The sequence below is a fragment of the Bidens hawaiensis genome, unplaced genomic scaffold, assembly GCF_021521415.1.
Source record: "Bidens hawaiensis isolate Kalapana, Puna unplaced genomic scaffold, B.hawaiensis_p1.1 tig00012010_1, whole genome shotgun sequence".
In the NCBI taxonomy this organism is placed as follows: Eukaryota; Viridiplantae; Streptophyta; class Magnoliopsida; order Asterales; family Asteraceae; genus Bidens; species Bidens hawaiensis.
This window is the reverse complement of record NW_027491964.1, coordinates 442,467-456,876: the sequence shown is the minus strand read 5'-3', so window position 1 is coordinate 456,876 and position 14,410 is coordinate 442,467. Positions and strand designations below refer to the sequence as shown.

Genomic DNA, 14,410 nt, shown 5'->3' with positions numbered 1-14,410 from the left:
GATGTCTTAATGGAGCATATTTTGCCTTGATAGTTATCGTAGCTCTTAATTGCCCATGGTGGGGGTGGGCTTTATTTGGTCATATTGGGTTTTAAAGTGTTTGATTGCATGTTATATTGTAAGTAACAATAATATATCATCCATGTCTTAATAGGCCTCAATAGTCATTATAACTCTCAAATGACCATCATTCGTCCGGTCATTTTTACCCAAAACCCAACTCGAAAAAATCCGTACCCAAACCCGAACTAACCCAAACCCTAGAAATGACTAACCTTAACCCAAACCAAAGTAATTTAGGTTAGTTCTTGGGTCTAATTTATGAACCCGAAAATCCCGAATAAACTTTTACTTTTAAAAACTAAATATATTTTTAGATATAATAGGCTAACCCTTAACCGTTAAGGTTAGATATAATATGGATTGACTTTTATTTATTTATTATTATTTATGTATATTTTCTACTTATCACTAATAGCAACCGTAATTGAAAACACAAGTCATGCCACATTGAAGACGCTTATGTTGTTTTTTTTATTGTGATTGGACTTTGTTGAATTTTACTCTATTTAATTTGTTTTATCGGATTGTGTTAGTTTATTATTGGTTACTTACGTTAAGAAGAATGAATATGTTACTTCAATTTTAGCATTATAGTTTATTATTATTTTGTTTTTTGTATTTTAGGATACTTAAAACCCGATTAAACCCATCCCGAAACAATCGGAACCCAGATTACCCGAATCTGAAAAACCTATGAGAGATTTAAGTTGGATTTCAGGTCATGATTAAAAACTTTCAAACCCGAATGACCCAACCTGAAAAATAAACCTGAAGAACACCGTAAATTTCGTCCTAATTGACTAACATTGTTCCTAATTAACCACTATTAAACCGAACTTGACTTACCAATATTGCCATACTTCAATATAGTAAGATATTTAGCTTCTAATATCTTTATAATTACATTTTGATAACATTTAAATGTCACGCAATAAAATAAAATAAATGCTACAATATTAGTTATGTATAGTCATTTCAATTTTTAAAAATTTTGTTCAAATGGAGGTGTGTGGGAAGGATACAACCTAGGTGTTCGTGGAGAACTTATATTATTTTTCTTTTACCATGCATTTTGTTTTTCAACTCATGATTAATATTTATTTTCGATTTACATGTCAAGTCAATCACTAAGTCAATTTTTGTTTCAAGAAGACATTTTATTTAGGCTCCACGTTCATTTTAAATATGAACTTTTTACAATTCTATTTTATAATTTGTCCATGTGATATTTCAATAATATATGGTATAATTTGTCAATTGTATTTTACAATTTATCCATGTGAGACATGTCAAATAATATATTATATATTCGTCTTTTTGTAAGTAATCTAGAATAAAGTTATTAAAAAATGTTTTTTTGTTTTGTTGCATATAAATAATAATAACAATAATAATACTAATAATAATATATTTTCTTCTATCTAGGACTACCGTCAAGGCCTCAATGAGGGCATTTTGTCCCTCAAGAACGCTACCTCAACCTGTTTTAACATTCTCCATCATTAGGTAGGTTTTTGAAATTGTCGGTTTTGAACATCTTGTTCATGTGTATAAACGCCATGAATGGGAGAAGATGGGACCAAGCGTGGGGCCAGGTGGGGCTTGGTTAAACAATGTGCATTCGATGCTAGACTTAGTTCCTGCATTCTGCAAAGCATATACTGGGTGGGTTGAATGACTTATGCTTTGGAGAAAAGAAAGATTTATCATTTGTATATAAAGGATGAGGTTAAAATAAGAAGTGAGTTATTTGTAAGAAGTGTGAGAAGTAATATCGGGCGTTGGATGTGATCATCTGATTGTGGATATTGTTAGTGTGTTTTTTGCTCGGTGTGTTTTATTTTGTTAGTTCGGTGTGTTTTTTTAAGGGTAAAAACCACTTCTTACACTTCTTAGGATAATTTTACTTCTTATTTTAACCTTGCTATGTATATAAATACATGGATTGTTATAATAAATGAAATTTATTTGCAAATTTAAAATATTATAACCCAATTTTCTTATTGGCTCCTTTTATATTTCATAGAAACATCCAAACGATTTACAATGAAGTGGCAGGTAAGCAGACAACAAGCTGCGCCGCAACCCCCTTTTGGATAGCAAACCCAATCCGACTAAAAACAAAGTTTTGATTCTTATGGGCTGATACGTTACTATACACAACTTTCTGAACCCTATTCAAAAGGTCCACGGCATCCGGAGCTAAGAAACCAAATGCATATATATTTTTAAATTATTAAATTAAAAAATAAAATATATATTTTAAATAATTCAATTTATATTTTTTACTATAACTTTACTTTTTAATTTTTATTTTATGTTTCAAACTTGAAAACTTTCGTACAAAAAACATTTCAAATGCATATATATTCCCCGAATGACTATTTTTTATATCATAAACACTAGGGATAATGATCAAAATGATCCTTTTTATCAAAAAATTTCCCTTATTAACCTTTTTAAACCAAAAATACCTAAATTGACCACTTTCTAAATTGTCAGATCCAACAGATTAGAATTAACACCTGACGAATCTATCTATTGGTAAAAAAAAAAGGTCATTGTTGTCATTATCCCTAAACACTACTTTTTATTTTTCATTTTTTCACATTGTCACAACTTTCATCTATAATCATTTCTCTCATTTTTTTTTCAATTTTCTAAAAAAATGAGTTCGTGTGATAATGAAAGCTCACATATCACTATTTGTTTTACCATTTATAATTTTCTTCCAAAATGGCGTTAGAATTGACGGGTGATGGTGTTGAAAAATTATACATGAAAGTGCTGGAGGTCCATGATGCTAAAAGTTATCGAATAACAAGAAGAAAATGTTAATGTATGTATTGGTATTGTGAATAGGGGGTGATAATCATTGGAAATACTTTTGTTTAGAGTTGGTGTACCCTGAAAGATATACTTAAACGAAGGTTCCATATGAGAAAACAACTTTTAAACCGAACTAACGACAGTATATCCAAGCATTTTGCCTACTTTTCTCAAAGATATGATTGTGCCCGTTGAAAAGGCCTTTCTCGCCTATGTAAATATGTACGGCATATGTTAGGCTTATGAAGGCTGAGAGATGCTCGATTTTGGCTCATGTTATGTTTCTTGGGGCCCAAACTGAAAACCCTAATTATTCTCTCTCTATATACCGATGTCATGTTAATGTAGTATTTGTCTAAGCTTCATGAAATACCTACTTGCAACCCGTGTTGGGACCAAACCACATTAAATTTCTTGTGTCGTTTACTATATTTTGTACTATGTGTTTATATCGTTTGCACTCGTTTGTGTGTTGTTTTGCTTCTGCATCCCAACAGCATGTGGCACAACATGTGATATATTTGAAGAATGCATAAACATATGTGAATTTCAAGTGCCTTCAATTTTTTTTAGATGTGTTATTGAAGTTTTCTCATATTAACAAGTATTTAAAAAGGATAAACCCTTCCCACATACAACATTTTTGTAATGTATATCTAACTAGTGAGGGTTTTTAGTGTTTTGAGGGTTCTTATATATTATGAATGCTACAGCTATTTGAAAATAGAAAATGATCTATTTATAAGAATTTAATTTTTAAAGAAAATACAAGTCATTTGTTTGACACATTTACATTAACTCAATCTCTCATCCGTGAAAAGACTTGCCCAGAGGAGTTTCTATGTTTTGAAGAGTCACTTGGTGGTTGTTGCTTCTCAACTTCATTCTTGTCTACTGTCACCCTCCATATCTTCACAGACTTATCCAAGCTACCACTATACACCATCCATCGGGACCGACAACCCGTCACTGAGCGTTGCTCGTACTCCACCGCTAAACACTTCACTGGTCCCGTATGTCCACTTAGCATGCACAAACACTTATGCTCTCCGCCTTTCTCTCTTCTCCACACACAAATGTTAGAATCCACAGAACCACTAAAAACCAAATTCTCTACCACGGCAAGACACAAAATTGCTAGTTTATGACCTTTCAAACCCTGGGAACGGGATAACAAATTATCCTGTTCCCAGAAATACAAAAAACCGTCTGACGAACCACAATAAAGCATTGTCCCCGCTGGATTAATAATCAATGATGTCACCGCACATTCTTGTTTCAACAAGTTGTCAATAAAGAAATGTTTCGTTCTCTTCCCGTGATACTCCCTTCGCCACGCTTTCACTGTCCCATCCGCTGACCCTGAGAAAACCATACCTTCAAATCCGGCCACCACCGAGTTAATTGCATCTTCATGCGCAGCGATTGACTCCAAACATTTGAAATCGAGCACGCTCCAAACCTTAACCGTCGTGTCCCATGAACCAGAATACAAAAGCGATTGATCTTCGCTTAAGCTCAAGCTAGAAATCGCATCAAAATGCTTGATCCATATGTTCTTATGACTCCCTCTAACCTCCGTATAGTTTTTCGGTTTCATCGATTTCTCCATAACGGATTTGAAATTAGGTAAAGTCCCAATCCTTTTATGTATGCTAGGGTTCTTAGTGGACACCTTCCAAACCCTAATTTTCCCGTCTTGATGCCCTGTGAATATTTTTTGACCGGATATCACAATCGCTTTAACTAATCCGCTATTCGATTTAAACCATGAAAACTCCTTATGATTCTTCCAAACCCTAATGTTCTTGCTATCTGATCCGGTGTACAACAAATCCTTGTTAGCCGCTAACGAGTATATATTCCCTTCTTCCCGAACAAGGGACGCCATTAAACCCGTGTAATTTGAGTTACCATCGGAGATGTCAGGTGTTGATCGTTCGACATATGATGCCCATGGAGACCTTGTTAATGGAGACATTTGGGTTGAAGGTGAAGCACCAAAGAACATACGTGACGTATATGAATCTCTTTGAGACATATCATCCTCAGTTGGGGAATCTATGTCGTCCAATGAAGGGTTGTTGTCGGGCATGTTTCTTAGGCGAAAGGACAACTCGTTCGCCATTTCCTTAGGATGATGCTCGTTTTTGTTGTTCATAAACTTTCCGGTTAATAATAAAGAAATGAGAGGTATTGTGGACTATGATTGTAGATTTGAAGGTCTTGAATTCAAAAAGGTCAATTGATCTAGGAGTTTAAGATGGATTAATTTCATGAATATGATCGGAAATCGGTAAATGCATTAAAATTAGGAATGGCGATGAAGATGGATGCATGTATAATAATAGGTGGTGCATGATTTATGCTATTTATATAACGCGTATTCTTACAAAGCTAGTTTATATTAATTGGTTCAACTCATCTAACTCACGAATGTATTAAATGATTAACATGTCAACACAACACACTTGAGACTCATTTATCAAACATACCATAAATTTATTTTGTTGTATAAATATAATTAACTGTATAGATAAGACAAAAATAGGATTGTATGTTGATGGTGGGAATAAAGAGTTACTTAGTCCTATATAAATAAATAGAATAGATTATTATAGATATCCTTAACTCTATAATAACTACATTACTATAACTAGCTAGTTTAATATGCCACCGGAAGCTAAGAACGTGAACGATGTGTAGCTTTGACGGTAAGAAAATTAAGAAACCTATATGTTAACAACGACTTTGCAATGTCAATATATATGTCATCAACAATTTCATCATTTATTGATATAAACTTCCATATGCTTCGTCTAAGCATGAAAGACAAGATGATCAGCTGATAGGTAGGTTGTACCTATATTGTATTGTTCTTACCGCTCCCGAGATGAGGATGAAGAAGTACATGGTCCTCAAGTATTATACTTAGGTGCAATCATGGCATTAATGTATCTTTTAAGCATTAAGAGACCCATGATTATGTTTTAGAAACAAGGCATGAACATGATACAATTCTAATCCAACACGCTATATTATTTCACATCCACTATATAAGTTTTGTTCCATTATATTCTAGTGACATTTTTAGTAAGTCGTCATAATTGATGTTGTAGTGTCATTACTTTTTTATTATTTTTAGATGATAACTCAAAACTTTCTAGCTCTACTCACAAATTACATTTTTTAGTCAACTACGAGGCTTGAACTCTCATCTTTACATTATTAGATTATTTGCGCTTCGATCTAAAATATTAGTTAATATAGGTTCCGCTTAGTAACTTATTTTTTCAAAAAAAATTTGAATTGATACAGTATAACTTTTTTTTGAACGACAAACAAACATAGAATGCCTAGGTACTTCGTACGGGATGATCCAAATGGCAAAAGACCACCGCCAGCTGACCCAATATAGTTGTACAGAGCCCTTAAGCGCCTCCAATCTATCTCAAGTTCCGGAGAAATCCCACCCACCCGAATGCACGCTGGTGCTAAAACCCGGACACTCTTTAGGATCAAACTGGAGATCAATAAGATCTCAGTCTTCCTTCATTGAGCCACCCACCCCCAAAGTGTCGTAAGTGGGGATTGAATTTGGGTCTCCATTGAGAAACTGGAGCTTTCTATCAGTACACCATATTGGAAAGTACACTATACCTTTTTAATTGGGTTATTAGATTTTAATAATCAAACTTTATTTGACGGTATTAATATCAACTTAAGAAATTCCTAGGTTAATCCCAACTTTCACCATATTGGTCTCCACTAAGTCTTTTCTTAACGGAAACTAACCCGGTTAGTTTTAGAACAAAATATATCATTTCTCAAAGTTAAGGACAAGTAAAAAATGTAATTAAACTTAAAAATTTACCACACCGCCGCAACCGCAACCACCACCACGAATGCCGCCACCACCACAACCACATGTTTATGAAGAGAGGGTTTGAAAATTTATATAATTATTATTAATTAATATATATAGTTATGAAAATTAATAATACATATTATATAAATTTATAGTTAAAAGAAAATATATAAAAAATAATTATAAATATATAAAAATTGATTAATAAATAGTAAACGAGCCGAGCTCGAGATCGGAAAGCCACTCACAAACCGAGCTTGAGCTCAAGCTCTGTGTAAGATAAACGAGCCGAGCTCAAGCCTAGTCGAGCTATGACTCGGCTCGTTTTACCCCATCAACTTGAAGAAATGACATATTTTTTCTCAAAACTAAGTGCATTATTCTCCGCTAAGTTATTCTCCCTTAGAAAACTGTCCGATGTAGGCCAATATGATTAAAGTTGAAATTAATATAGAAAAATTTTAACTTAAAACTACCATCTTAAAAATACCAAAATTTAAATTATTAAAAATCCTCTCTCTTTTTTAAGCATATTGAAATTTCCCATACAAAATACTACAAATTTTCAAAAAAGCAAAAAACAAAAAGCAAATAGTAAGCTTCGATTCCAATGGCCATAGAAAAAAGACAAAATTCTCTTGTCTCTATGTCAATGTCACACTACTCTTTCTTCTCTCTCACTCATCATGCTTGCTTATTATTCTCGTCTCTCCCACTCCCAACTTTCCCAATTTTCTCTACACCCGTGAAACCAAATCCACAATAATATGATCAAACACTTTTATTCATATTAATATTATTATTATTATTAGTTAGTTACAACAAACCACAACTAATTCTGTTAACCTCACCGAGCCCGTGCTCGTGTGACGTTACTAACAAACCCTAATCTCGTAATACAATACATCATGCCAGCTGCTGCTGCTGCTGGTGATGGTACAACAATGGATTCGAATACAGACCTACCGTACTCGTTCGCGGTGGAATACTCCGGTCCACCGATTTCGCACCGCTCGCTTCCGCGAGCTCTGCCGATTGATATTAGTAAGATTCCCGTAGCTGCTGTTGTTCCCGTTTCGCGTAATAGTAGTAAACTGTTATCATCTATGCCTGTAGTTCAACCTATTGTTGTTTCCAAATTATTAGGTTGTAATGATACTATTGTTTCGCCGAATTCGGTTATTTCGTTTAATGCTGATAAAAATTGTATTGGTAATGGTACTGGTAATGGTACGGGTGCGGAAACCGAGACCACGGTGTCCCCGGGGTTTGAGGAGCAGAGCTCCGGTGAGTTTTCGGATATGGTTAATAATAGGGATGGTGTTGGTTTAGGAGGTAGGGGTGAGAGTTCGGGTACGTTAGGGTTTTCGGATAGTTTCGATAAGTCTAGGGAGTTTTCGGGGAATTCGCTTGCGTTTAGGGCGTGCAAGGAGAGTTTAGATTTGAATCAGCAGGATTGGGTGTCGAATGGGTCGGGTTTGAGTTTGAGTTTTGAGTATCCGTCTTCACGTGTGTCGTCTCTTAAAACCGGTGATTGTAAGGACGAGCCGAGTTTCGATAGGAAGAATCGGTTGATTGGGTTCGGTGATATTGAATCTGAAACCGAGAGTTTTGTTGATGATATTGATATTGATGTTAATATTAATATTAATATTAATATTAATATTAATCAAGGTCAACCCGAGGCTGCTCGGGTTAAGAAAGAACCTGGGGTCAAAACTAAAAAAGGGGTGTGTTACCGATGCAATAAAGGAAATCGGTTTACCGAGAAAGAAGTGTGTATAGTTTGTAATGCTAAATATTGTGTCAACTGTGTGCTTAGAGCAATGGGGTCAATGCCAGAAGGAAGAAAGTGTGTTGCTTGTATCGGGTATTCGATTGACGAGTCAAAGAGGGGTAATTTGGGAAAATGTTCTCGAATGCTAAAACGACTACTTAATAACTTAGAAGTTAGGCAAGTGATGAAAGCTGAGAAGCTATGTGCTGTTAACCAGTTGCCACCAGAGTATGTTTGTGTAAACAGAAAACCGCTTTGTCATGATGAGCTGGCGATACTGCAAAGCTGCCCGAACCCTCCGAAGAAGCTTAAGCCCGGGAATTATTGGTACGATAAAGTATCTGGTCTTTGGGGGAAGGTAAAGTTTTAATCTTTTAAAACTTATGCATAGTTTATGAATCATGTTTAGATGTAAATTAACTAATTAAGGTTATTAACTTATTATTATGTTGTTTATTTTTTTAATAGGAGGGCGAGAAGCCTTCAAAGATTATTAGTCCACATTTAAACGTTGGGGCTCCGATTATGCCCAATGCTAGCAATGGAAACACGGGTGTTTTTATAAATGGTCGTGAGATAACAAAAGTCGAGCTAAGAATGCTACAGGTTTGTATTTCATGAAATGATAATGATTAATAATAGAATATGTTTAAATACTTATTGTGTCAAAATTTGCAGCTTTCTGGAGTCCAGTGTGCGGGTAACCCACACTTTTGGGTGAATGATGACGGTTCGTATCAGGAAGAAGGACAGAAGAACACCCGAGGTTATATATGGGGAAAAGTGAGTATAGTTTAGATTTTTATTATATTTTTTTTCGTGTTTGTAATATTATTTAACTGGTTTTTAAATATAATTTGTTTTCAGGCTGGAACGAAGCTGGTTTGTGCTGTATTATCTCTTCCTGTTCCGTCTAAGCAAGTTTATCCAACTGGAGAGCAATTTAGTAACACACTTGGTCAATCGGTGCCAGATTATTTTGACCAAATTGCCCCTCGTAAACTTCTTTTAGTCGGTTGTTCCGGATCTGGTACAAGTACCATTTACAAGCAGGTACTTGCAGAATATATATTATTATAGAAACTATATTTTCTGTTCATTATATTATGATTGTATAATGTATATTCACCTGATGAAATGTTATTATTAGGCGAAAATCTTGTATAAAGAGATCCCGTTCACTGATGAAGAACGTGAGAGTATCAAATTCATAATCCAGAGCAACTTCTATAGCTACCTCGGGATTCTTCTAGAAGGGTGCGAACGTTTTGAAGATGAAGCATTGAACAATACCGGTAACGATTTTGATCATATATTTAATAGATATTTATATTCAACATATCTTGAAAGTATTTATGATTATTAACAGGAAACCAAGTTTCAGAAAATGATGAAACTGTATATTCCATCCCACCGAGACTAAAAACATTTTCCGATTGGCTACTTAAAACCATGGTGGCTGGTAATTTGGAAGACATATTTACAGCCGCCACACGCGAATACGCACCAGTAGTTGAAGAACTATGGAATCATCCAGCTATGCAAGCCACATACAAGAGACGAAACGAGTTAGAAACACTCCCCAGTGTTTCCAGTTACTTTTTAGAACAGGTAATGAAGAAGTTTTCATTTTCACAAAATAAACAAACCGATTTACAATAACTTACTATTAACTAATCTGCGTGTGAATCTTCAGGCTGCAAAAATATTGAGCACCGACTATACACCTTCCGATGTTGATATCTTGTATGCCGAACATGTTACTTCATCAAACGGGCTTTCGACTGTTGACTTCTCATTCCCGTTATCACTAGACGAAAATAATGACAAAAGCGAACAACATAATTCTCCAAGGTTTGTTCAATAAATCACAATCTTTATCATTTTCTTCACAAGAATTAAACATATTATAAGTTTATAACAATCTTTATGATTTTTATCAGGTTTCAACTAATAAGAGTGCAAGCACGAGGCTTTGGTGAAAACTGCAAGTGGCTTGATATGTTTGAAGACGTTCGTGTTGTCATCTTCTGTATATCCTTAAGCGATTTTGATCAGTACGCGGTTGATGCAAATGGGAATTTAGTCAACAAAATGCTGCTAAACAAGAAGTTTTTCACAAGTATCGTGACACACCCGACGTACGAGCAGATGGAGTTTCTTTTAATACTCAACAAATTCGATGTCTTTGAGGACCAGCTTGAACGGGTCCCACTAACTTGCTGTGATTGGTTCAGTGATTTTCGTCCTGTAGTGAGCCGAAACAGCCAGAATAAAAACATTAGCAGCAATAATATTAATCACAGTCCTTCAATGGGACAAATGGCTTCACATTATGTTGCTGTGAAGTTTAAAAAGCTTTACGCGTCACTAACCGACCGGAAGCTGTATGTTTCGGTGGTTAAAGGGTTGGACCCAAACAGTGTGGATCAAACACTTAAATATGCAAAGGAGATACTCGAGTGGGATGAAGAGAAACCAAACTTTAACTTTAATGAGTACACGATTTATAGCTCGGATTCAGGTTCTGACTCTTAGTGATCATCAAATGAAAGCAGAAAGACGACACCGTATATAAAAGGCTCATCATGCGAACAGAAAGACTGCCTGTGAGTTGTATTATATGATTTCATAGTGAATGAAACTTTAGGTGATACAAATGTATGTATGTTATGTTATTTGTTATCGGACTAGCAAGTAAAATCTTCTGTTACAACTTTCCTGCGCTTCTCTGTAATTGGTGACTCTGTGTATCCTCTGTTTTTTAAGATAAAATCAAAACGTAAATTGCTCATCTGAAACCGATATAACCTACGAAAGTTACCAACATAACTGACAAAACCAAACTAAATAACCGAACCCAACCCAAAGCCATCGGTCTGGTTTCAGGTTTTCTCAAAACCATAGTTTTTGGTTTGGTTTTGCATGCACTCATTTCCAATACAAACCTAACCGAACTCAATTGGTACCGGCATCTGTTTTTCATATGTTCGGTATTGGTACCATTCGGTTCGGTAGATTTGGTACTTTTAATGGTAACACTTTCGAATTGATAAAATCGGTATGGTATTCGGTTTATTATTTCACTCGCTTTCGATATCAGTATTTTTTGGTATAGTACTGTTCGGTACCGTCCCACCCCTAAATCGAATCCGTAAAAACCAAATCATACCCATTAAGTCACACCAAACCTGTAAAAAATGGTGTAGCTCCAAAATTTTATCCTTGAATGTGTGAAAATCAATTAATCATTATTTAACAGAAATTTAGGTCTAAATTCATTATTTTAGACCATTTTTTTTCGACCCAAATATTTCAAGCCCAAGTAGCAAAGCCATAACAAACCGAAACTGGACCTAACCCATCATGAAACGAAACCAAACGGTTTTTAAAACCCAAAACACGAATTTTTGGTTTTAGGCTCAACGAATACCCAAAAAACTCAAAACCGACCCTAACCAACCTATGCAGTATGCACACCTCAAAACTTACAATACCTGTAGATCGAGTGCTCACCCAAGAGAATAGATCCGAGAAAGTTGACTGCTTTTCCAGCAAGCTCAAACTCAGGTAGGTTATCATCTTCTCGGCTCACTCTTCTTCGCCTTCTACGAGTGTTGCAAGTCCATATTGTCGAACGAAAGACGGATTAAGAAACTTGGCAACAAAAGCCCATAACTTATAAACATCCTCAAAATTTGTCAAAAACCCGAGTGAAGCAGTAACAACTTCAGTTCTCACAAACCCTTCAAGATCCCGGTTCTTGTTATCCATCGGTCTGCAAACCGCAGTATCCGCAACATCCATCGCCATTCCATTCCGCTTCGTGCTCTGTATAATCTTCACATTACTAATCATAGCAACACCAAGAGATATCCCATTTACTTCAGCCATCTTTTGAACAACTTCAGGACTAATAACTCCAGCATTTCCGTCTCTGATATTAAACGCGACAGCTGCACCTCTTTCGTACTTTATTTTCGGCCCGTAAATATGAACAAGTGGAACCATATGGCACATATCTTCTGAACTGCTGCCAGGAAGTCTCAACTGAAGCAATGAAGTCACCAGCCAATTAATCAAGAACCGAAGCCGCATTGTGGTTTTACCGAGCCCCAACATGCTTACATGATCAAGATGTCTGCATGTTATCTCGGGTTCTTTTCTTTCCGTTTCTTGAACCTCTTCTTCGCTGATATATTCGTCAAAATTGAACGCAGTTCTTCTTCCGAGTAACATAAAATCCCCCTCGGTTTCTCTTCGTATAACCGAGCTTTCGGCTGCATACTCTTCTTGTATTTCTGGACTATGTACTTTTCATATAATGTAGCTTTCATTTTCACGAGGCTGCGAATCGAATTTGTTAATAATATTATGCTTACGCGTGAACCAGAAAGGTGGCGGTAAAGGCGACTTGAAGTTCATCGGTTCAGATACTAACGGACTAGGTCCTAAATCGATCCACATCGAATCTTCAGGCGATTCTTCTTCGGTTAATATTGGGCTTTTCATTAACGAAAAGATTCCGGTTTCGTCAAAAGTAGAGTCACCATTATATTCGTTATATTCGGTGTCGGTTTCGTATACATCCTTCATTAATGAAGGAGTAAGTACACCGGAAAAAGCTGGTAACCGGTTTCCAGTACCGGCTGCTTCCAGTGTTCCTTCATTTATTCCGGGACCTTCATCATTCCAGGTCCCGGAATAACTCAAATGCGAATTAAACACTGGATTTATCTTCACTATACCCGAACTAGTACGACCCGTGTGTTTCTGTAGTGTTTTAATAACTGATTTCTTAATAAGAAGGCACCCGAATCCAGTCGGGTCATACCCGAAAATCTGTAATACGACGTGATAATAAAATTGGGTCGAAACAAGGATAACCTGAGTGAGTCCATATCTAGCGGGCCCAACGCACCCGCATCAAGCAACACGTGCCAATTATTCTGTTGCGCGAACGACATCCATTGGTACGAGTATTTAGCCCCGGTCACTCGTGACTGAACCGGAAACACAAACAACCCGTTCGACGAATCTTTTCTTCTTTTCTTGTTTAGTATCCGTTTCCTTAAATGGGTCGAACACGGCTTAAGTGTCGGCCACTTGAACCAAGCCGAATGAGCCTTTGCACCTTTCTGTTTGGCCCTTTGAGCCATCCAGTTAACCGACTGGCTTTCGTGATCAAACATGGTTAATATGCTCCTATTGTTATTAAACGGGTACGATTCGGCTAACAGTTTGAAAGCAGAACCACGAATAGCGGTTAACACTAGCCCATACTCATTTTCGGGTATGTTTAAGTAATCCATGATCCTAGTTTTAATATCATGTTCCATGGTACCTTGTTCTATTCCATTAAATAATGCATAGTTGCTCAAATTTGTAGTTATTTCGGATAATGTAAACGAACACGATTCGTAATAACTAACAACTTGAAAAAACGAAAACAACCCAAAACCGCAATAATCTAGACAAACCTTGGAATCAGTATCCGCCAAATGCGCATACTTGTTAACTCTCAACTCATCTATCTTTTCAGATGCTTTGTAATTTGGATACATAGTTAAAAACTTATGGAAAGCATGATCAAGATCATCAATAGAGTCTTCGGATTCGAATATTGTATCCGCAAATAAAGAAGTGGCTTTATGGAACTCCTTTTGTGCTTCAAGTCTTGCTAGTGATCTTGATCTTTGTAAGCCATTGTTTTCCATATCAATATTTTGTGGTTGTGCTAGAGACCCGTATTCGGATGCTTGTTGAAGAGCAGCTTTGAGCTTAAGTTCTTGATCTGTCGATTCATTGGACCCGTGTTTTCTTTTGGTTTTCTTGCGACAGATTAAGCAAGCGTATCGAAGTGAAATACGCAT

The 14,410-nt window shown here is 36.0% G+C and overlaps 1 protein-coding gene and 2 pseudogenes across 1 annotated transcript; 1 reads left to right on the top strand and 2 right to left on the bottom strand.

The window, feature by feature from the left end:
- Window positions 1–3,414: 3,414 nt before the first annotated feature.
- On the bottom strand, window positions 3,415–5,343 carry LOC143539704 (protein JINGUBANG pseudogene; annotated as a pseudogene).
- A 2,327-nt stretch (window positions 5,344–7,670) lies between these two features.
- Window positions 7,671–11,240, top strand: LOC143539731 (extra-large guanine nucleotide-binding protein 1-like). Its single transcript, XM_077032959.1, has 8 exons — window positions 7,671–8,895; window positions 9,006–9,143; window positions 9,216–9,320; window positions 9,405–9,590; window positions 9,688–9,832; window positions 9,907–10,148; window positions 10,234–10,391; window positions 10,481–11,240. Exons 1-8 carry the CDS (start codon window positions 7,705–7,707, stop codon window positions 11,073–11,075), a joined length of 2,760 nt encoding a protein of 919 aa, XP_076889074.1. The 5' UTR covers window positions 7,671–7,704; the 3' UTR covers window positions 11,076–11,240.
- Window positions 11,241–11,852: 612 nt separating this feature from the next.
- Window positions 11,853–14,410, bottom strand: LOC143539755 (uncharacterized; annotated as a pseudogene).

Coding starts and splice junctions, on each gene's coding strand:
- LOC143539731 (XM_077032959.1), top strand. CDS start 7,705: ATGGATTCGAATACAGACCTACCGTACTCGTTCGCGGTGGAATACTCC. Junction 9,833..9,906: donor TGAAGCATTGAACAATACCG/GTAACGATTTTG, acceptor GATTATTAACAG/GAAACCAAGTTTCAGAAAAT. Junction 10,149..10,233: donor CCAGTTACTTTTTAGAACAG/GTAATGAAGAAG, acceptor GTGAATCTTCAG/GCTGCAAAAATATTGAGCAC.